This window comes from Genypterus blacodes, unplaced genomic scaffold, assembly GCF_046128005.1.
Source record: "Genypterus blacodes isolate CSIRO-AG114 ecotype Tasmania unplaced genomic scaffold, CSIRO-AGI_Gbla_v1 ptg000064l_1, whole genome shotgun sequence".
Taxonomy (NCBI): Eukaryota; Metazoa; Chordata; class Actinopteri; order Ophidiiformes; family Ophidiidae; genus Genypterus; species Genypterus blacodes.
The window spans coordinates 395,921-417,665 of record NW_027466876.1 but is presented as its reverse complement, the minus strand read 5'-3'; the positions used below and the strand labels follow the sequence as shown (position 1 = coordinate 417,665).

At 46.5% G+C, this 21,745-nt stretch overlaps 2 protein-coding genes across 4 annotated transcripts in view; one reads left to right on the top strand and one right to left on the bottom strand.

Annotated features, from left to right (window-relative positions):
* Positions 1 to 5,734, top strand: part of sesn1 (sestrin 1) — a 41,541-nt gene extending 35,807 nt beyond the window's left edge. Inside the window, exons 1-9 of one of the 2 annotated variants that reach the window (XM_076154993.1) lie at positions 1,026 to 1,289; positions 1,982 to 2,047; positions 2,149 to 2,349; positions 2,452 to 2,634; positions 2,779 to 3,015; positions 3,134 to 3,388; positions 3,479 to 3,669; positions 3,759 to 3,903; positions 4,013 to 5,734. In XM_076154993.1, coding sequence (XP_076011108.1) covers positions 1,188 to 1,289; positions 1,982 to 2,047; positions 2,149 to 2,349; positions 2,452 to 2,634; positions 2,779 to 3,015; positions 3,134 to 3,388; positions 3,479 to 3,669; positions 3,759 to 3,903; positions 4,013 to 4,099 — 1,467 coding nt within the window. In that variant the 5' untranslated portion in view covers positions 1,026 to 1,187 and the 3' untranslated portion in view covers positions 4,100 to 5,734. Of the gene's footprint in view, positions 1 to 1,025; positions 1,290 to 1,981; positions 2,048 to 2,148; positions 2,350 to 2,451; positions 2,635 to 2,778; positions 3,016 to 3,133; positions 3,389 to 3,478; positions 3,670 to 3,758; positions 3,904 to 4,012 lie in introns of those variants that run through there. The other variant, XM_076154992.1, reaches the window with a different exon arrangement.
* Positions 5,735 to 6,959: 1,225 nt separating this feature from the next.
* On the bottom strand, positions 6,960 to 20,564 carry armc2 (armadillo repeat containing 2). Of its 2 annotated transcripts, none has more exons than XM_076154880.1 (18): positions 20,419 to 20,564; positions 19,351 to 19,608; positions 19,177 to 19,249; positions 18,669 to 18,837; positions 17,857 to 17,995; positions 15,453 to 15,520; positions 14,597 to 14,695; positions 13,343 to 13,527; positions 13,134 to 13,236; positions 12,826 to 13,049; positions 12,040 to 12,185; positions 11,784 to 11,883; positions 10,771 to 11,107; positions 9,413 to 9,535; positions 9,184 to 9,297; positions 8,781 to 8,913; positions 7,728 to 7,885; positions 6,960 to 7,471 (listed from the first exon to the last, which is right to left on the bottom strand). In XM_076154880.1, the coding sequence occupies exons 2-18, from the start codon at positions 19,566 to 19,568 to the stop codon at positions 7,341 to 7,343; spliced, it is 2,520 nt and encodes an 839-aa protein (XP_076010995.1). In that variant the 5' UTR covers positions 19,569 to 19,608; positions 20,419 to 20,564; the 3' UTR covers positions 6,960 to 7,340. The 2 variants fall into 2 exon arrangements, with proteins under 2 accessions (XP_076010995.1, XP_076010996.1); XM_076154881.1 differs by having other exon boundaries at positions 18,669 to 18,834.
* Positions 20,565 to 21,745: the final 1,181 nt, after the last annotated feature.

Sequence of the window (21,745 nt, the reverse complement as noted above, 5' to 3'; positions counted from 1 at the left end):
TTGTTGAAACGTGTATCAAACTCCACAGTGGCCAATGAGATGATGTTTCTGTAAAGTGGATACTGGGGAATCTTTAGAGGAAATCCTTTTTTGTGCTGTTTACCTGCTGTTTACCATGAATCTCTGAGAATGAATGAGCGTGTACATGTTGTACTGAGTGCAGGTGAATAGTTGACTCTCATATGTTATGTCCAGTACATCTCCTCCAGTAAAATTTAGAGTAATTATTGACTTTCTACCTTTGGCACAAGACGGCGGTACAGTGTTCTTCTGAGTATGCTATTCTCTCAATGGGACAAAACAAAGCCATAATAGCTGCCTTCCTTATCTCTACTTCCTCCTGGCTCTAGTAGATGACTTCTGTCAGCCCGGGCCGATTGGTGGAGGAGTCACCGTATCTGCGGTGCGATTGGCTGCTGCGGCGTCGGAGGCACTAACTGAATGGCTGTTGTTGTTGCAGCAGGTTCTGCAGCTCTCCATCTGATGTGTGCTTTGCACAGCAGATCTGCCTTGTTTACTGCCGCTGCCTCTGCTGTTCATCAAGGAGAGTGGGGGCTCGGCATTCACCCCAACACACACACGCGCGCACAAACACACACACATACCTCTGCAGAACAGTCAATAGGTGGAACTTGCTGCTCAGTTGTTGTTTCACAGAGTTGCACATAGAGGCCAGTTCACCTCTGCATAGTAGCTGCTGCACGTCATAATTACATCAGCACCTAGTGATTAAAGTGATTGATTGGTATTGATTGCTGATTAGCATGCAGTGGGGCTTGCAGTAAACACAGACATGATCAGTGGCAGCAGGAACAAAAGAAGGCAGAGAGAGGTGATGATGTTTTCTTAGAGGGGATTGTTCTCTGCTCACGTTTAGACCCCCCTCTCTTTCTCCTCACGCTTCGCTCCGCCCCCCTCCTCCGGCTGCTCGCGACGCCATTGGCTGGAGCGCGGCTGTTTTCGCCACGCGATTGGCCGCGCCGCCCGTCAGTCACGCGGGCCCTCTACTTATTTACCGAATGTGTGCGCGGAGAGAGGAGGTTATTCTGCTGCGGGGCTGCAACAGCTGACTGCCGAGCACTTTATCCAGCGCCTCAAGGAACAAAGAGCGGAGGAAACAGCCGTCAAAAAAGACATTTAGACTTTTTAACCTCCGCGACAAAATCACAGTGAGGAGAGAACACGACATGAGGCACGCAGTGACACCGGCAGAGAACGTGGGGACTAATTCATTCGCAGTGACAAACCTGTTTAAGATATGTTCTCATTGTGAACGGAGAAGCAAAAAGGTAAGAACAAAAGAGCTCCTTCTTCTTCTTCTTCGTGGTCTTAGGTGGCGATTAGAAGCTGCTGGTGTTTTTAAGGTGGAAACGCTGTCAGATTGTGAGATTGTGAGTGTTTGCAGGCGAGCGGAGGTTCTGCACTGCAGTCTTTGTCCGGACTTGTTTACGCGTTTGGTCCCCTTTTTTTTCTTTTTCTTTTCATCGGACATCAGGATCACTTATCGATCCTGGTTATTCTTTCACGATTCATCTCCTGCAGCAAGTTGCATGATGTGTTGGAATCTTTAATTGTCGCTGATTAAAAAAAAAAAAAAAATCCCATTTGTGCTCATTCATTCATCCTCTCGCTTCTTTTCATTGTGCGCTGCGGGACGGCAGAGACTTGACGGCTGTCCACTAGAGTAGAGGACATGTCTCGACAAGCAACTCACCGGGCATTAAAGACGATATGGAGCTTTATGTCATTGGGTTAAGCGTGAAAAGTCATGAGTGTGTGTGTATGTGTGTTTAATCCGTCTCTGTTATCTGACATTTATGCATCTAATTCAGTCCGGCAGGAAAGTTGCATTTTCGTTCATTTAGTAAGGATCCGTTAGTTTTGCTGCTGTCGCGACATGAAGAAACTCTGCTTTGTCACGATTGATGTCTAAAGCCCCCGTAATTAAATATGCGCATTTTGTCCTTTTTTTGTCTTGCAGGACTTGGGAGTCAGAATACCAAGAGCCCTGGGCAACGGACCGAGCAGATTCATCCCTGAGAAAGAGGTACAGAGTACAGACACGACCGAGTCGCCTTGAACACCAAACCTTTGTCTTATTACCTGCTTATTAAATCGGATTTTGTTTTGCTTCGTGTCCCTGTTCAGATCCTTCAAGTCAGTAAAGTGGACACCAGGACACAGTCGATATTTGAGGATGCATTCGCAGCCCTCGGTCGCCTTGACAACGTCTCCCTGGTTATGGGCTTCCACCCACAGTACCTGGAGAGTTTCCTCCGGACGCAGCACTACCTGCTGCAGATGGACGGCCCCCTGTCTCTGCACTACCGACACTACATCGGCATCATGGTACGATCCAGGCGCGCAGGTTTACATCCAATGTGAGTCTGTAGAGTTTCAAAAGCGGCAGTGGTTTACATCCTGTCTCTCTCTCTCCTTGTGATCCTGCAGGCGGCAGCTAGACATCAGTGTTCCTACCTGGTGAACCTGCACGTGAACGATTTCCTCCAGGTTGGCGGCGATCCGAAGTGGCTCAACGGCCTGGACGAAGCCCCGCAGAAGCTGCAGCAACTGGGCGAGCTCAACAAGATCCTGGCCCACCGGCCTTGGCTTCTCACCAAGGAACACATGGAGGTGAGGGGCAGGGAAGGGTTTGAGTGTTATAGGATGAGCCAGCGGAATGAAGCGTGCTAGGGGGGGTGCGAGGCGGGAGACGGTTGGCGTGTCCGCAGTATTCAAGCCTGTTACTGAATTTTATTTTTGTGTTTTCCTTCCCAGCGCCTTCTGAAGACAGAGGAACACAGCTGGTCCCTAGCAGAGGTGATCCATGCGGTGGTCCTGCTCACACACTACCACTCCCTCGCCTCCTTCACCTTCGGCTGCGGTATCACCCCGGAGATCCAATGTGAAGGCGGACACACGTTCAGGCCCCCCTCCGTCGGCCACTTCTGCGTCTGCGACATCGCCAATGGGAACGGCCACGCTTATCACCGCGACGATCCGCTCAGCAACCAGGTGAGTTGAAAAGGCGCGACTGAGGTTCATGGCGAAGAGTGGATTTGAGTGATTTGTGGCTTCATGACGTGACTCTCTCCTGATCTGGGTTGTGTTTCGGTGCTTGTTGTTTGCGTAGGAGCTGTGCGGCGAGGTGGAGGTGCTGATGGAGAAGATGAAGCAGATGCAGGAGTGTCGCGACGAGGAGGAGGCCAGCCAGGAGGAGATGGCCACACGCTTTGAGCGAGAGAAGACTGAGAGTATGCTGGTGGTCACGGCCGAGGATGAGGAGTGCGTCCCCTCCAGAGACATCTCCCGCCACTTCGAGGACCCAAGCTACGGCTACAAGGAGTTCTCCAGGAGAGGAGAGCAAGTGCCCACGTTCAGAGTGCAGGTAGGGATCAAACGTACCTTTGCGCGCCACTGCAAGAACTGAACCCCTCTCAAAATGTTCTTGTAATAATAAATGTCTCTCGCTCTCCAGGACTACAGCTGGGAGGACCACGGCTTCTCTCTGGTCAACAGGCTGTACCCTGATGTTGGTCAGATGCTGGATGAGAAGTTCCAGATGGCCTACAACCTGACCTACAACACCATGGCAACACACAAGGACGTGGACACCAGCATGCTACGCAGAGCCATCTGGAACTATATCCACTGCATGTTTGGCATCAGGTCAGACACCGGAGGTCGTCCTGTCACTGTCTTTGTTTCTGCAGGTGGGGCCATTGTTCCTAATCCTTTTGTTTCTCCGTGTCCTACAGGTATGACGACTATGATTATGGGGAGATCAACCAGCTTCTGGACCGCAGCTTTAAGATCTATATCAAGACCATGGTGTGTAGTCCTGAGAAGACCACCAAACGAATGTATGAAAGTTTCTGGAGGCAGTTTCAGCACTCCGAAAAGGTGAGGAAGAGGAATCCTGCACTGTGGAATCATTGATGCAGCTGTGATTATAATAATAATAAATGTGTATTAACTATTTTCTCTTCTTCTTCTCCCTCGTCTCCTGCAGGTCCACGTTAATCTGCTTCTTATGGAAGCGCGCATGCAGGCAGAACTGCTCTACGCTCTGAGAGCGATCACCCGCTACATGACATGAAGTCCCATTTTTGGCGTTTTCTTTCATTGTCTTTTTAATGTCATTGTCGTTGGTCATCACGGGACACATCAAGAAAAAAAAAGAGAAAAATCAAAGGGGGCGGGCAGGGGTGGGGGTAAACAAAGTGTGGAGAGATGTGAAGAGCCCTGGCTTGTGACGAAGCTTGTTCCAGTGTTGGACGGACGCTGGAAGAGGATCAGAACAAATGAAAGGAAGGAAAGAGAAAGAACTGCAAAAGAAAAAGTCATCTCAACCCACAAGTGGATACACAAGCAGTTTGTGTTGCTTGCAGTGCCAAAGCCGACCAAGAGAGGGCAGCCTGGAGCAAACTCCTGCTAACCTGAGGAGTTTGCTCCCGGGCCACTGAGGCATCCAGGACAACCTGTCAGTATTCCGGCATGCAACACTTTGGGCCGCCGACCTCTTCTGATAAGACTGATGAAAGCCGCGCAGTCACACACAAGCTGCATCTCCATTCTGTCATCACTGTTATATTTGTTTAAGGTTCCTTCATATCTTTTTATTTCTTTTTTGTATTAAGAGACGTGGATGTGGTTGCAGTTTGTGGTAACTGGAGATGGAAGCGTAACTTAAGGCGTCGTTTGAATGTGTGCCTGAACTATCCAGCACAGTGCTGCTGTTGCTGCTCCCATGTATTCATCAGGGTCATATTGACCCACAAATAGTCCCCCCACAAACCCCTCAACCCCTATCCATTAGAAATCCACTGCATTACCCCCCTCCCCTCCTTTTTTTGTTTTCATCCAGTACTCCTCTACCGCCCCAGCCCCCCAAATATGAAATGTCTATGTAAGCTAATCCACGGAGTGTGAAAAGAAACTCAAAGAACACTGTCTGAGCCCTGTGTGTGTTTGGATGATGAATGCCTGTGTGTGTTTGTGTGTGGGGTGGACACGTGTACGTCTATGAATTTCATGTGCAAAGCGAGGCACCTTGAAGGAAAGACTGCTTGCTTCTGCTGTAGCGCTGTTATTGTGATGTAACAGTTTTATCATTGATGATAATGTCGTTCCGTTTCTGGTAATGGGGGGGGAAGACAAAAAGCTCATCAAAAAGAAAGTTAGAAACCAGGTTTTCCAGGAGGGATTTGCTTCCGGTTGCCCTAAACCACACCTGTCTTGTCTTCCGCTTATCCCAGCTGCCTGGTCACCCTGATACTTTCGAAGCTTTGGATTGTGAATTTTACCAGTAAATGAATACCTCTTCTGATTTCTCTGTAAGACATATTAGAAGTGCTCTTTGGTGAGCAGGGACTCCTCCTGGACAGACCATGTTTCCGTTGTCAGGGAAACGGGCTGGACCACACAGAGCCGATAGCGGTAGATCGCTGTCGAAAGGCTAAAGGTTGTAGCTGTGCTTATTTCCCTGCTGGGGAACTCTAACCAGTGCAAACGCAGCTTTTTGATCAGAGGTGTGAAACCTCTGCTGTTTGTTTTTGTTTACTAAAACCAGTAAAGTGCTGCATTCTTCTGATGATTGACAATTGGACAGTTGAGAGATTGACGAGGAGGAAGATGATGGTGATCATTGAATGGTACATTTGGAAGTGGTTTGAGAAGAATGGAGGTTTTTTTTTCCAAACTTCTGACTGATGTCAGTTACTGACACTTTTTTTTTTTTTTTATATGAAAAAAATGAGAAAGATGAAAGAAAAAATAAAACATGATATTGAATTGTTGTGTATCATTTGCAGTTTTCTTCTCAACAATTGGATTTCAGAGAGAATACGTTAGATGTGGAAACGTCTGCACAATTCAGGAATCAGAGCGGTCATAGCACAATCAGTCTCACTCTCAGCACTCAGCAGGGCTCATTCCACTCATTAGTTTAAGAAAGCTAAAAAAGAAAATGGTAATTAGTGAGTATTTTGAAAGGTTTTTAGGCAAATGACTCATGAAATCAAATTGGGTGTTAATGGACTGTTAGGTGTCCCAAAGTCCACCGCTATTTGATAAGAAAGTAGAGACTGACATGATTGAAATGTGAGCTGAACTCAGGGTTAAAGTTCAGTCCATCAGTGCGATCCAGGGACTTCTCATGTGAACTTCATTGACAGTATAAGCTCGGGAACTCTGACTCACTGGAAACAAGGGGACGCTCCCTGATCCTATGGTGCGACTGAGGTCAAAGTTTCTCTTTCAACACATTTTGCACCTGACTCATACTTGGATAGAAAGAGAGAGAGGAGGGCGGGATGGGGGGGGGGGATTCCTTCTACTTGCAATCTCATCTCTGACCCACAACACACCTCATCTGGGAAAAACCTTCACTTCCCAGCTGAGGCTTTGGTTTCAGGTTCTTTCTCATCAAGGCTGTTGGTAAACAATCACCAGCAGAGACTCAGTGTTCTCCCCACTGACCAAACTGCCTTCACATTTCAGTGGCTTTCCCATTTTATATGAATAGGAATAAAAAAGAAGTAACCTCATAATCAGCCAGGCAACTGTCTTTCATATCAATCTGAGAAAGTCTGTGTAGAGAACAATGTTTGTTATTAACTCTGGCTAACGAGTTTTAGGTTGTTTTTTTGGAAACATTCGCTTGTCTTGTGGTTGGTTGAAGGTGGGTATGTGGGAGGGGGAGGGGCGGGGGAGTGACACAGAGGGTTTTTACATTAAGTTCAGTTTCTGTTTTGTTTCAATGTAATAACAATGTGATTTTTGAAATGCTGTATTTTAGGCTACTTGGTGTAACTTGTAAGCACTGCCGGGCCTCATATCTGTGTAATAATAAAGGTTCTGAGAAGCAAGACTTTCCTTTTTCCCGTCTCACGTTCTTTATTATGTCTTAAAGTCTTAATTTAAGGAAAATATCATGTTTTTTTCTTTCAAAAGTGGATTATCGTAAAAGAGTTTTTACAACCTGAGGTACATAAAAAGTATAAGTGTGTGTTATTTAAATGTGCAAAGAGCTAACAAATCCATCCCTGCGTGTGGAAAGACGGAGCCCAGGTATTAACCCTTTAAGTTTTATGGGGCTGAACGTTAAAGTGCATTGTGGAATATGAAAAACGTAACAAATCTGACTGCTGATGCTGATCTACGTCCTTATCCTGATAATGCTTCTTTACTAATCTGACATCTACAGTAAATGCATAAATGTGTTTTTAACCATTTATCAGCACATATGTGATTTTTTGTGCTTTTTCTTGATACTGTGTATAGATAATATACTTAAATTCACATTTTAAAACGGGAGCAATATTTGTAAACTCTTATCTTCATGTCTCAGTCTGACACTTGATTCTTGTCACCAGTTTTTGAGCGACGGGGAGAAACTCTGACTCCCAGAATGCCTTGTGGAAGTCCCTCACGTCTTCCTCTGCTGTCCACTGTAGAGCCTCTTCTTTGTCTGAGGAGAGATGGAGATGACGCAAAGAGAGGGACAGGGTTTATTTTCAGGATATAAGGACCTAAACTCTATGGCTCAGCCTCCGTCTGGCTCCTATGGCCTCGGCCTCTACACGCCTGTTTGTTCTGTTGCCTTTTGAAATGTAATCGGACCTTTAACTTTGTCTTTCTCTCAGGCCACCGCTTTGAATAACGTGTTCACCTCCCTTGTTATGTAAGAGTTAGTATGAATACTGACTAATAATGTGAACACCAACCCAAGTACGTCTCCAGGGTCTCCAGCAGTGTGTGGGTCTCCTGTGTGTCCAGCAGTCTCTCTGCACCGCTCCCCTCCGTCAGGTTACATAAGGCCTTACATACCTGGCCCGCCAGCTGCCAATCCCAGGGTCCAAAGTCTCTCAGACAGTCCATCAGCCTGGAGACAAGAGACACACACACACACACAACCACAACATCATATGCCTAGATGGAAAGAGATTCACATGATCTGCAGGCTTGTGGGCATTAGTTCCCCTTCAGTGAACTTGCAGGACTCAGGACTGTGTGTGTGTGTGTGTGAGAGAGAGAGAGACAGGAAACAATGAAACTAAATGTTCCTATAATGTTCATTTTGGGATTAGTGGCATGTTTGTGTTTCACATCTGTCAAAACCGCCACATTTCCCATAATCCCTCTTTGACTAAGAAGATGCTGCCATCGCCAAAATGAGTTTTTCTCCGTTTTTGAGCCATGAAACTATTTAAATTCTCTGACAAATCCGATCCGGTGGAAAAAACTGAGAAGCCAATAAGTCAAAGTAATAAGATGAGCATTAACATCTTCAATAACCAGCTTGTACTTCAAATTAAGAAAGAAGGAAATTAAACACAACTGCCAAAGAGTTTGATGTTTTCACTCTCACGTGTCTGTTGTTGTTTTGGTGAGACTTTGGTGGAAAGGGTGGGGACACGGCACAGGGAGGAGCCCACATGTTAAGAGGACAAAACACGCAACAACCGCTAATGTGTAGCTGAGATGATGATGAGTCAGCAGCACGGGAACGGTTTTGATGTTTCTTTCATGGTTACAGAGATAATTCTTGAAAAATCATAGTCATTTCTTTCTCTTTAGGTCGGCTTATTATAAGAACAAGACGAGGTTTGTCTCGGCCTGTTCCGTCTCGTTACAGCTACAGCTACGAGCTCTTAAGGATCCTTCTAGTTGTAGTCAGCGTTCATTTCTTCAGGGTGTTGCTGTCAATCAATCAAACACAACACCGATACGTACAAACACAAAACAAAGTGCAAAGCTCCAGCTGTGTTTGTCCTTACTTGACAGCAGCCCCCTCTAGTGTGAGTGTGACCTTGCTGGGAGGATCCACAGCCAGGTTAGTGAGGAGTCCACACGCCGAAAAACAAACCTCAGGGCTTTTGGAGTCCAGCAGTGTGACCACAAACTTGTAGACTGGAGGAGAGAGAGAGGGGGAGAGAGAGGGAGACAGAGAAAGATGTGAGGAGTGAGGGAGGAGGAGATAAGAGTCCTGATATCAGCCAGATGCTTCATTCTGACTGGAGCTGGCCTTGCAGATAAGTCCAGCCTAAACATGACACACACTGATCCTTCAGTACGCCTGCATGGAGACACACACACTGCACCGGGAGATATAGGTCATTTGGTTTGCTTCAAAGTGTGGCTGAATGTGTGTGTGTGTGTGTGTGTGTGTCCGATATGAACCTTTGTTTTGCATGATAAAGTCCCGTATAACCTTGGACTGTGACAAGTTCCCATACACACGGACGGCCTCAAGCGTGGCGTCCATGCTGGAGCTGAGGACCAGCTTCAACATCACTGAGAGGGACAGACAGACAGGCAGACAGACAGGCAGAGAGACAGGATGTGAGTAAATTGTATAAAAAGCAAGACAGTTGATATTTTCTGAGTGTATTTGTTTCTTTTCTCTCACGCTTAGCGACGCTCAGCTGACTGAGTGTGACTGCAGACGTTTCCTCCTGGTAGAACGACAGGTTGTTGATGGTGACGGCCACGTTCACCAGCAGCTCCTCGCTCTCCTGAACGGACCTCAGCTCTGTCACACACACACACACACACGTACATACACACATATAGAGTATGATACCATGGTGACATGTAGATGAAAGAGGAGGCAAAGTAATGAAATCTGTCACAAATCCGATCAGTGAAGTGATTATTTGTCAAATTGCGAAACCCAGCTATTTGATAATTTTAGTTGAATATAATCAGTTTGATCATGAGTGGGCGTAGGCAGAGGTCAGTGTGACCCAGAGTGAGCGGCCTGGAAGCAGAGTGTGTTCCTGATATAGCAGCCTGCCCCCCCGCTCATAAATCGCAGATATTGCGGTCGCACTGTCAACCGGCGCCTGTGTCGCACTGAATTGTTTCGTTTCTGGTTCTGACTGGAAGTGCTGTGTTGTGGTGGTTCATATTCTCTCTCGTAAACCCGATCAAAACAGGATATCAATCAACTCGCCTCGTGCTTTCATCCCCTCCAGATGTCACGATAAAAATCTCCACATGTTCTCCTTCACTCCGACGCACTCACACTCTTTTTAGTCTTGATTTTATTGCCCCGGCTTTCTCGCTAATTTCTTTAATCCTCCACCAACGCTCAAGCGTCGCCACAGGCAGCGGCATCCGACTGACAGACAGACAGACAGACCTGCTGCCGTGTGGATTCTGGTAAACATGAATAAAGAAAGAAAATCTGACTTCTGATTCTCTCTCTCTCTCTCTGTGTGTGTGTGTGTGTGTGTGTGTGTGTGTGTGGAAGGCGTCAGCAGAGCAACTGAGTCTCATACCCACCTGTGCCTGAGCTCAACCTGTCCTGAAACCATCTAAACCACATGGGGAGAATTTCACACCCACAAACTCGGTGGTGTGTGAAATGTGACAGAACATCCTGCCCTTGCAGTGAAGCGCTTCGCTTTTGTCAAACATAAAAAAAACACAAAAGACACACACACACCAAAGAAAAGAGAAGGATGTGCTGTGTGCGAACAGAGAGCACGGAGAGCAAAGCGAGAGATGGAATCAACAGATGAGAGGTGTGTGTCACGTCTCATTCCCTGCATAAGGGAAGTGGTCGGCTGCCTGGTAGAGACGTACTGTACATCGCACTGAACCAGAGATTTAGAGCCTAACACACTCCGACTCCTTTATGTAATAGACACCCACATAAAGGGCAGAAATGTGTGTGTTTGAAGCAAAATTAACCCAATCTCCAATTTGTTGTAATTGCATTCTTAAGCTTAACAGTGTGTGACACCCCGGCTCTCTGCTCACCCAGAGTCTCCATCAGTAGCTGTGTGCAGGCTGTGTTGGAGGCCAGAGCTGGGCCGACGGCCGGATGGACGCACACGTTGGCCAACACTCTGACCAGCTTCACCAGCACGTCCTCGTCCCCCCGCACGCTCCCCGGAGAGACGTGAGGCTTGCCGGGTGTCGGGGAATCGTCCTCTGCGAGTGTGTGCGCCGCGTGCGAGGCGTCCCTTCGCTGGTAGCTGTCGTACAGCAGGAGGAGTGTGTCCACGCAGCCCTCGCACCGGAAGAGCAGCGCCCGCGCCTCGTCGCTCTTGGATGTGAGGTTACCCAGGGTGAAGAGGAGGCGAACGACGAGATCCTGTAGGGGAAGAGAAGAGAGAGGGAGAGTGTGTAAGAGTCACACATATAGAATAAGTCCTATTAGAGTGAGCAGTGACATCATATACTGTGCTGAGAGTGAACCTTATGAATCAAAACTTAGTATGTAGATGTAAATGCAGCACAAATGCCAGTAAAGTCTCCATGAAGTCAGAGTGAAGATGATGTAATAGACGATTCCACTTTGTTCTTGGCTAACAAACTCATTCTGCACACGTTTCCCCTCCATAAACCTGCAGTGACATCTGAGAACAGGACAGGCTGTCCCTCAGACCAGGTGCTTATTACATGTCCCCATGTCACAAGACAGATACAAAGTGTCTCTATGTGCATGTGTGTGTGTGTGTGTGTGTGTATTTTTAGGGGTGTGTGTTTATTTCCTATAAAGAATAAGAACACATATCAATGATGTCTGCCAGAGTCCCGCCCACTTCTCTCATGATTAAATGTCAAAACCCACACACACACACACAAGAAGGCCATGTGCAGGAAAACGATGCTGTTTATGTACTTGGACTTGAAGTACACAAACAGCTTTCTATCCAGGTAAACATGCTTTGGGGAATTACAACAACACTGGGATACACACACACACACACACACACACACACACACACACACACACACACACACACACACACAGGGAGTGAACTTACCTTTTTTCTGTGATGTTTGCTCAGCAGTTCTATAAATAGTTTGTAGCACCCAGGGGTCTGGTCCAGAGCCAGGCGGCACTCTGAGTAAGAGGATAGTTTACTGAGGAAGAGGAGGGGGGAAGAGGGGGGGGGGCATGAAATGATGACACTGACCATTCAGATCAATACTCTGTGTGTTTAAACAACACATCAGGAGTGTAGAGGTGTGTAGGAAAGTGCTGAGTAAACACACAGGAGGTGACATGAGGTTGTTTACCTGTATATTCTGGAGACGTTGACGCAGACGTCCAGGTCGTTGCTGTGAAGTCGCAGCACCGTGCAGAGCTCCGACAGAACGCCGCAAGAGATGAAGAGCGGCCGGGAGTCTGCGTGGTCAGCCAGGTTCCTCAGGGTGGCTGTAAGCTGCAGGGGGTCAGATGTCATACAGATGATAGACAGAGAATGGTGAGAGGTGTGTGTATAAATAGAATCTAAAGTGATTATATCCTTTTTAGAATTGCATGCAGCGTCGGCCATATGCTCATTAAAGCTGAGCTGCTGCTGCCGTGTACAGGAAGCTGAGGCGATAGAGGAACCGGAAAGTATTTAGTGGGGCTATAAATCATTCTATCGCAGGAGGGGGAAACACTAATTCAAACACACGCAGCAGCATTAAAAGACAGAAGAATGTTCTGGAGAGTCACGGTCTGCTGATTTCCCTCCTCTAACGGCGTCGTTAACAGAGCGGGATATCAAAGAAAATGTGCCGACGTAAGATGTTAGCTCGGGACCGAACTTCTGTGGTTAGCAGCAATCAGTTTCGGTGGGAGAGTGGAGCAAGGGGTGTGTTTTGGACGTATGTGCTGCTTACAGGATTGGGCCAGGCCTCCAGAGAACTCTATGAAGTCAAGTCTTATGTTCTATGACAGACATAAACAATAACATAGTTGTGTAATGGCAGGAAAAGCCACAGGAAATCACAACGGCCCAAACATATAGAGAGAGTCTTAGGGAGTCCATATACAGTAGATGTGTGTATGAAAGATGTAAAGAGGGTCCACACCTGTACAAGAATGTGCCCCGCAGTGGTGAAGTGTGTGTCTCCCTGTGCTGAGAGTGTGTGCAGCCTCTGAATGAGCTGCTGAGACACGCCGACGCAGTTCTTGTCCAGTAGAAGTTTGAGGAGGGAGCCGTTTCCCGAGAGGAACTTCAGAGTACCGACGCAGTACAGCAGAGCTTCCCCACACGCCGACACGCCCTCGCCGCTCAGCACGGCCAGCAGAGAGTCTACAAACACACACGATACATCACACACACACTGGGAACAAGTATTCAACCGTAGAAGCACATTAAATCAGAATGTAGGATCACCTATGATGGAGTTGTTCTCAAAGAAGATGTCATTGTTTTCACTCTGGCTGATCTTGAAGATGAGCTTGCAGATGTTGAGCAGGTTGTTTCCACTGACGCACAACTTTAGAGATAGAAAAGAAAAACTAAACATTCAAGGACTCTAATCAGCACTGAATCTGCTTTTAAGACGTGACGTGCCGACACACACACACACACACGCGACTCACAGCGAGGCAGAGCTCGGCGATGTGCAGGTTGAGCTGGTCAGAGTTCAAGTCGATGAGGCGGAACAGCGTCCGGAGGATCCCTGACCTCCTCTTACAGCGTCGGCCGAGCACGTCCGCTTCCGCCAGGACGCCGTGGAGACGAGCGCACAAATCACACAGACGATCCACCGAGCCCTCGGGTCTGCCTGGCATCGCAGAGGAGGAGATTTTGGACAGTTTGTAGCGTGTCAGACATGCAGAGAAAGGGCAAAAGATGAAAACATGCAGTAGTGTGTGTAGTGTGTGTAGTGTGTGTAGTGTGTGTAGTGTGCGGCCCTTGTTTAATATGTCATGGCTCTACTGCATGGACTACATTCAGACTGTGCCTGAGAAACCCGAGGTTAAATCATCATCATCAATAATACACGGGTCAGCAGTAGAATAACATCCCTCTTCCTTTTCTAAGAAAGAGGCTTTGAGTTTCAACGGTCAAACTCCGGGGCAACACAATTCAGCAACGAGCGGCTTCGCTCTCGACGCAGAGGAAGAGAGAGAGGGTGGAGCCTCTTCCTTGTTTTTGAGGTAAACTAAATATTTCCCCTGCTTAAATACCAGGGTTCGGCCTTTTTTCTGAGAAAGCTCGGCGGCGGCGGCCTCACGCTCAACACTTAACTGCAATTTCCCTCTGAATGTGAAAGGTGTTTTATGCATGAGCCAGAAGCCACTCGGTATCGTAAATATTTCATATTTATCTTTCAAATGAACTTTCCATTAAATTTGTAGAGCGTTAAAATATTTACAGCCGTGGATTTCATCTCGGCGCTGTCAGAACGCCGCAGTCGAGACGATTCTGTGCGGATGCCAAGTCCAACAGTGCTTTGCTTGTCTTTCTTCAGCGGTTTTGAAATGACAACGCTGTCTCGTTTGAGAGTTCATGCGTAATTGTCTGCCAACACGGCACAACGTATTTACCGGCTGCCAGACTGAGAAAGAAAATGAAGTGAGGGAACAAACAAAGCAATAAAAGAGAGATTACTATTAATGAAAAATGGGCTCTGATAGCTTTAACCACAATATATTTGAGATTATCCAAATACGCCTCGACCCAAATGGGTAAATGTGTAATATGGTGAGAGGGGGGGACGGATACTTATACAGTATTTGTTGGATCAAGCGGCTGGAAAACGGTCAAGACTCTCTGCATTCCTGCTGCTGCATCTGTTCTGCTGACACCTTTTATTATTTGAGTTCCTTTTTCTTCGTTCTCCACACTACCTGCAGCCATGGACTCCAGTTCTTGCAGAAGCGGGACGATCTCATTATTGCAGACGGAGGATGACTTTGCACCTTCCTCTCTCTTGTCGCTCCCCACCTCTGAAATAATGCAAAGGAAAAACTGCAGTTAGCCCAATTAGCGCCCTCGGAAACAGACGGTGGAACAGCGTGCCACGGTTAACAAGTTCGCCGTCTGAAAATAAAACAGCAGGAAGTTTGATGCCACAGTGAAAGGTCACCGTCCACATTTACACTTCCTCTGATTTATTTCTGATGATATGAACGTCTGTGTGTGGGCACGGGGGATAAAAAATCTTGAACGTGTACTGTGTATGAACTGTGCGTGTGTGTGTGTGTGTGTGTGTGTGTGTGTGCACCCGGTGAACATTTGCATATCCCCCCTCGCTCAGTGTGATGCAGGAAACGGTGGTTGCCTAAACCAACAGCATTCTCATCTATTGGCTGACTGCTTATCATGTTGAGAGACAGGGCGCTTAGCAACAACACACCCCCCCATCTATGTTTGACACAAGAGCAGCCTCAGTTCAGTTATGGAAAGTGAGGTCGACGTCTGCACTGGGGGGGGGAAACTACATTTCTGTCCGTTTCTATTTATACAAATATTTGTTTTCACTCTCTATTTTTAAGGCTGGCACAGATGGATTTGAATGTTCTGTGTGTGTGCGTTTGTGTGTCTTAGAGCTGAGCAGAAGTGGGTGAGAAGTATGTTGTTCAATCAGATAAGTTGGACAAGCTGTACACTCCACACACACACACACACACACACACACACACACAGAACAGACATTTTATAAGGTTTTTGCCCTTAGGTTGACTTCCTATATTGTGGACGAACCTGTTTTGTGTCCCACTCTGTCCTCTGCAGCTTCGACTCCTGAGTCAACATCAGGTGTCTTTATTCTACTGTAAGCACAAAGAAAGACAAAAACACAAAGAGGGACAGGTTACATCATACGGCGTGTCTCAAAGGATTCACGGCTTATTTACAACTGTCTTGACTTTGAGAGGTTTGAGGTGTTTCAACATAAAAGAGAGATAGAATGAATGTGAAGGATGAAGACTTATTTGAAACGTGAATCAAGGAGGACAAGAATCCCTCGCCACAGGAAGAAGCAGACAACGGTACGTGGATGTTTTCCTTCTTTGCCACTTGGTGTCACTGTTGCAACAGAGGTTGAGAGGTGTGTGTGTAGGCTTCTGTCCGTGCATACACACAAAGTCTCTGCAAGCGGAATCATATATGCCAGCCTGTCTGTTGAGCATGTGACTGTTTGTGCGTCTGCAACACAAACTGCAAACGGTAACAGACAGGAACCTTGATGGGAGCTTTGTGGGCGATGAGGTTAAAGCTGTTCATGCTTCGTCACTGTGGGCCTCCTGCACTCAAACCTCAATGTGCAGCCAGAATGTGTCACGCTGTCCTGCCTGCTGTGACTCTGCCTCTGTATGTCACCGCTACATGTTACTGTCTGTTTGTACTGACAAGACAGACAAACGCCACACATGGGACTTTACATTCAAGGTATGGCTTAAGTGTGTGTGTGTGTGTTGTCCTTGTAATTACCATGTGACCAGATGAGGAGGTAATTGGTACAAAGCAAGTCAGATAAACACAAACATACTGAGTCACACTAATCAGCCTGATCACAACAAGATCTGTTCACAAATCTCTCATGTAAGCATCTACTAACATTAAAAACTTAATTCTAATTGATTGATTATTCTCATTATATTAAGAAAATGTATTATATGAACAGAATTTCTTTATTTAATTTGAAGCTTCATTCAGTCCTGCAATGACAGAGCCTGACTCTTTCGTTTGATGACATCACAAGCTAAAGGTCTTAGGGTGTTTTACAGCATATAAGAAAATCCCAAATAAATCCATGCTAACGTGTGTGTGTGTGAATGTTACTGTAGAGTGGCACTGACTGGCATCTATTCCTTCACCAAAGCACGATGGTCTGACAGTCAGACAGGGGGGCTTTGGCTCTGCGTGATAGGATTAAGAGCCTGATAATAAGACTTCATTGTGTGATAGTGCATTCTCTAAGACATGACCTCATCCCTGTCTTAGGCCTGGCCAGAACACTGCAGTCACAACACATGCTGCTGCCAGCCTTGCCCAGATGGGCACCCAAATCTAATAGAGAGCCATTTGGAGCTATAAAGCCCTGGCTTATTGGAGAAAAAGAAGCTAGTGGATGGCTAATCTCCCCTATCTTTATATCTCCTCCAACTCATCACATTAATCTGCCATGCTGGCTCTATTTCCATTTGCAGTCACTGTACTTATGGCTTTGATGTTTTCTATGATTTTTGCAGTTTTTAGCCTCAGGTTTCAGTGATTGGTGGAGTTTCTCTATGAGCTGGGGTGAGGTGAGCATTGAGCTGATTTATGAACGTTCAAAAGGGGCCTTTTCACAAAATAAGAAGACTTCCAACAATTCTGAATCCTCTCCTCAGACACACGATGACCACAGTTGCACTCCGGGGGAAACACTTGTCAGCAACCAGTTATTCAAATGTTGCATGTGAATTTAAAGTGTGTGGGTGAGGAGGTGGAGCTGCAGGCGACAGACAGCTATGCCTTCCTGTAAAAAAATGTTTTACGGTCAGTCCTCCCCTCCACTGCCCCTGCTGCCCCACCCAATCGATCGGTGGATGGATTGTAACGACAGCCCCCCCCCCTCCTCACACTCGGAGTTATGCCCCTCCAGCTGACACACAGCTGATGAGGTTGGCAGAAAAAAGAGCTTTTAGTCTGTGTGCAGTGTGAGGGTGTAAAAGCTGACACGTGATAGTAATGACAGATAGAGGCTGTTTCCCTGGGCATGACCCTCCTGACCCACATATACTGCACTCTATGATATATGAAGGGTTAAACTGGGTTTTGGCGCATGTCAACGTGAATTATCATGTTCTCTTGGCGGTGACACTGAGGGGCAAGTCAAGGCTCTGCAGTCTGGATAAGATAAAAAACAGAAACAGAAAGCAGAGGAGTAACAAGAAAGAAGGGAGGGTGAGGGGCTTTAATGGAGATCAACAAAGGGAGCCATGATCAACTCCGGTAATGGCTTCATCAGTAACCTTTGGGCGGTAATAAATCTCCAGATCACTATAGGACGACGCTTTGGTCAAACAGACAAGAGTGGGGGAAGGTGGGATGAGACAGAAGAGACGGAAGAGACAGAAGGGACAGAAGCAAATCATGCAAATCCCACGTGACAGAATCATACCTCTCGCTTGCTGTTCTGCGTGGGCCCGGTTTGCGGGGACCGCCGGGGACCTCGCCGCGGTCTCTAACGGGGGCTCCCTTGTCCCTTCCTCCAGCTGACAGCTGTTTTTGTCCCGAGTCTGGACATAAAGTCTCTTTCTCTGAACACATTGAAAAGGAGGTGACAAGAGGTAATTTACAGGTCCGTACCATAAAAGCAGAGTTTCTCTTCTTTCAGCGGAGAAAAGAACAAGTGTCAATTTGTGTCCGTCTGCAAGTGAAAGCCTTCCAGTTTCACTCGGTGCTTCTGAACATCTTCATTGTCAACATCTCTTTTTTTTCTCCATCCCTGGGACTAGTTAGAGCCTTATTGGAAGCAAAGATTGAAGACAGAAGAGTGCTCATTTTCCATTCAAAACAGCAGCAGCAAATCACATTTGCCGCCCAAACCAAACCACAGGGCATGTAAATCAGGTATAATGTCAGCATGTGAATGACTCCATTCACTTCTGCTTGCCACACACACACACACACACACACACACACACACACACACACACACACACCAGATTTATGGGGATGGAATGCATGAAGTAACTGTTGCTTTTATTACGTTTCTGAGAAAGTTGACTCTCTAATCTGGGAGAGAATCACACACAGTTATGTTCCAGACTTTGGTGCTTGCCTCTATTGCTTGCTATCAGCTGTGTGTGAAGTCATGTTGCTTCTCTTCTCTTCCCTCCTCTTCCATTTTCTCATAAATAGCTCTGATAGATTGAACATGTTTAAACGTCCAAGCAGTTGCATTTTGCCTCTCCTCCTCTCATTCCTTACCATCTTTGTGTGGGTTTGCAGGAGGCAGCGTGCTGAGCGATCCGGCCCTGAGGAGGCGAGCTCGTGCCCCAGTCAGCCCCCTCTTCGCTTCCAGGGGGTCAGTGGGGGGTTTGGGACAGGCTTTGAATAGATCCTCAGCATTGCAGGGGACTGGAAACTTTGGCTTCTGCTGCCAAACAAAGATATCAATGACATACACACTGTTGTAAATCACAAGCCAGAGGTCCCATGCACCAATTAATGTGTTTATGTTGACAGACACTGTTTGGATTGCTCTTTTTATATCTTCAGCTGTCATATATAACATAATAAACCCATGTATTGAACACAGATAATCTTTCATCCCGTTTATCATAATCCGACTGCTGATGCTTACCTAACAGACGGATTATTAAAAGAACTGTTGCTGCATGTCTGAGTTTACTGGCAATGACACCTGGACCTGAACACGATATTGCTATTTGGATGACATACTGAACAGTCTAGCAATGTGTCAGTGGGGACTTACATGTTCTAGAGGTGAGAGCCGAGTCCCTGAACCTGGTCTGGATTCAGGAGCGTCGAAATTCTTTGCATGAACACTGCAAGTGAAAAACAAGTCTCATTATTTCCACAGGTTACATGTGACCCACAGCAGGTCTCTGGTGACCTTAAGGGTATTTAAGCGGACTCGCTCACTGACCTGAAGGTAGACGAAGGCCTGCCGTCCCGGTCCGCGTGAACTGAACTCTTCCCGAACAGCTGCCTGACTCCATCTCGGGGAGTGAACGGTCGCTGGGTGGATACGGTTCGCAGGGACTGTCTGGCTTCGTTGACTATTTCTGCACTTGTTTTCCTCAACGTATTGCGCCGTGGAACGAGTGGGCTGGCAATGTCACGCTTCCTCTCCTTAGAGGCCATTTAGGCCCGTATGACATCTGCCAAGACAGTCTGCAAATGACTTCAGAGGTTTAATGTCATTATGTGAGTGGTTGTAGGGTGTAACACTGATGGGAAACAGTTCAAACAGTTAGGATGAAGTCAGAACAGTAAAGGAGCAGTACATGTAAAGTGCTGCTGAGGTTCCTATGAATAAGAGTGGAAGCATTTTTGATCAGTGAATCAATTAAGAGTATAAAATGTTAAAGAAATGTTGACAAATGTAAATGGACAGTACTTATATAATGCTTTTATCCAAAGTGCTATACAATGACCCGACATTGATCCATTGATACACATTGATTGACTGACAGCGGGGCCGTACCATGTAAGGCCCCAACCTGCTTATCGGGAGCAGTCAGAGGTTCAGTGTTTTGCTCAACAGCACTTCTGCAGGCTCCCTCAGAGCAGCTTGGACACAAGCTTTCATGTGAATCTATCATTTGACTCTTATAAATGTTTTTCACTTGAGTTTTGAATGAAAAGTGGCGAGTAGTTTCTGTAATATTGTTTTATGTCTGTTTATTTACCAACAATCTCTATAATTTCTTCACACAGAGGACGTGAGAATTCCCTATGCGCGCTTCCGCCCCGTCTCCATGGTAACCAAACCCCGCTGCGGAAGCAGCTTCGACAACAAACAAAGAAGTACAAGCAACAAGTACAACATTAAAAACAAAATTGACAGTTTGTCGTTAATTGTAGCGGCGTGTGAAACAATGATTCTGTGAGGATTCAGCTGAATTGTTGTGCTGGAGGAGCAGAGACGCGGCGGCGCTGGAGAAAGCTCGACTCTGAATGAAAACCAACTCACTAAACGTAAATAAGTTACCTGTTTGGATCGACTGACGGTCCGGAAGTTTCTCACAGCCGAAACATTGAAGTCATGACCGCTGAAACACGTTCAAATCGCTGGTGTCCATTTTGCAGCAGTAGTAGCAGCAGCTCGCTGCCCGGTGAGGCCGCGTGCATGAGCTTCACTCAATGGATGTCGCGCGCCTGACCATCACGAGCGTTTTCCAGCGGTGACAGTACGACAATAGTGTCAGAATACGATAAATTTCCTTTTTGGACTATTGATACATCAATAAAGCTATTCTGCATTCTGTTGCCCTTTGCGAGACACAGCAGGTACAGCTGTTCAAGTTTACATGATTCATTTTAAACTTATTGTGAAATTCAATGGAGTGATGAAATGTAATTGCCCTCAAACCCAATTAATTTTGTTAATTACATTTTTTTATTTTTTTATTTCTCTGCTTTACCCATGTTCACTGCTTTATTTTTCTATCATACTCATATCAAGCAACATTAAAAAATAATTTTAGTAGAAATAATGAACAGAGAACATTTCTACAAATGGGAACGACCTCATTAAACCCTGAAACTTTCATTCCTTCAACCATTTGAGGGAGTTGCAGCAGGGCTGTGGTGCGTACGTATTGCAAACACAAATGCACAATAGAGGCACAACTCAGGCATGCAAAAAAGCACTGGTCCGCAGAGACGTGTAAAAAACGTGATATAGTCCGATGAGTCATCCTCCACGTCACCGAGTGGGTGAGTTCATGTGAGGCAGCACACTGAGACAAGACAGCAGCACAGGCCTGAATGTGTGGCCCCCTGCTGTGAGGGTGTCTGCTGCCTGTGTTATGCTGTGGGGGTGCATTTTGCTGGCATGGTTTTGATTAATGCAATGTTTCAAAAAATGAGAGGATGCTAAACTCTGTATTCTCGCTCACTGCGGATAAAACATTCCTGCTGTGGTTCATGAAAAACCAGACCTGGCTGTCCCCCGACACACGTCCTCTGTCTCTTCCATTCCAACTGTGCCGTCTCTGCTGTCTTCAAGCTTCAACTCCTGCGGTTTAAGCATCGAGTAGATTTTTACCGATTTATACAAACCCAGGATTCAGAAGGACACTAGGCACACGTTGATCCAAACAACCCATGCTTGACTCTGAGTGTCCGTAAGTGGTCGAGACGGGTCGACCACTTTAAACACCAATCAGGTTAGCTGGATTTGGACATTTGTCTGCTTGGAAATGTTTCCCTGAACAATCGAGCGAGTCTCTGGTTGGATTTAAATAGCCTTACATACTTCAGTCTCTTGGATACAGCAAACGGGATTGGCTAGGAGAGCATGCTGGGAAGGCCCA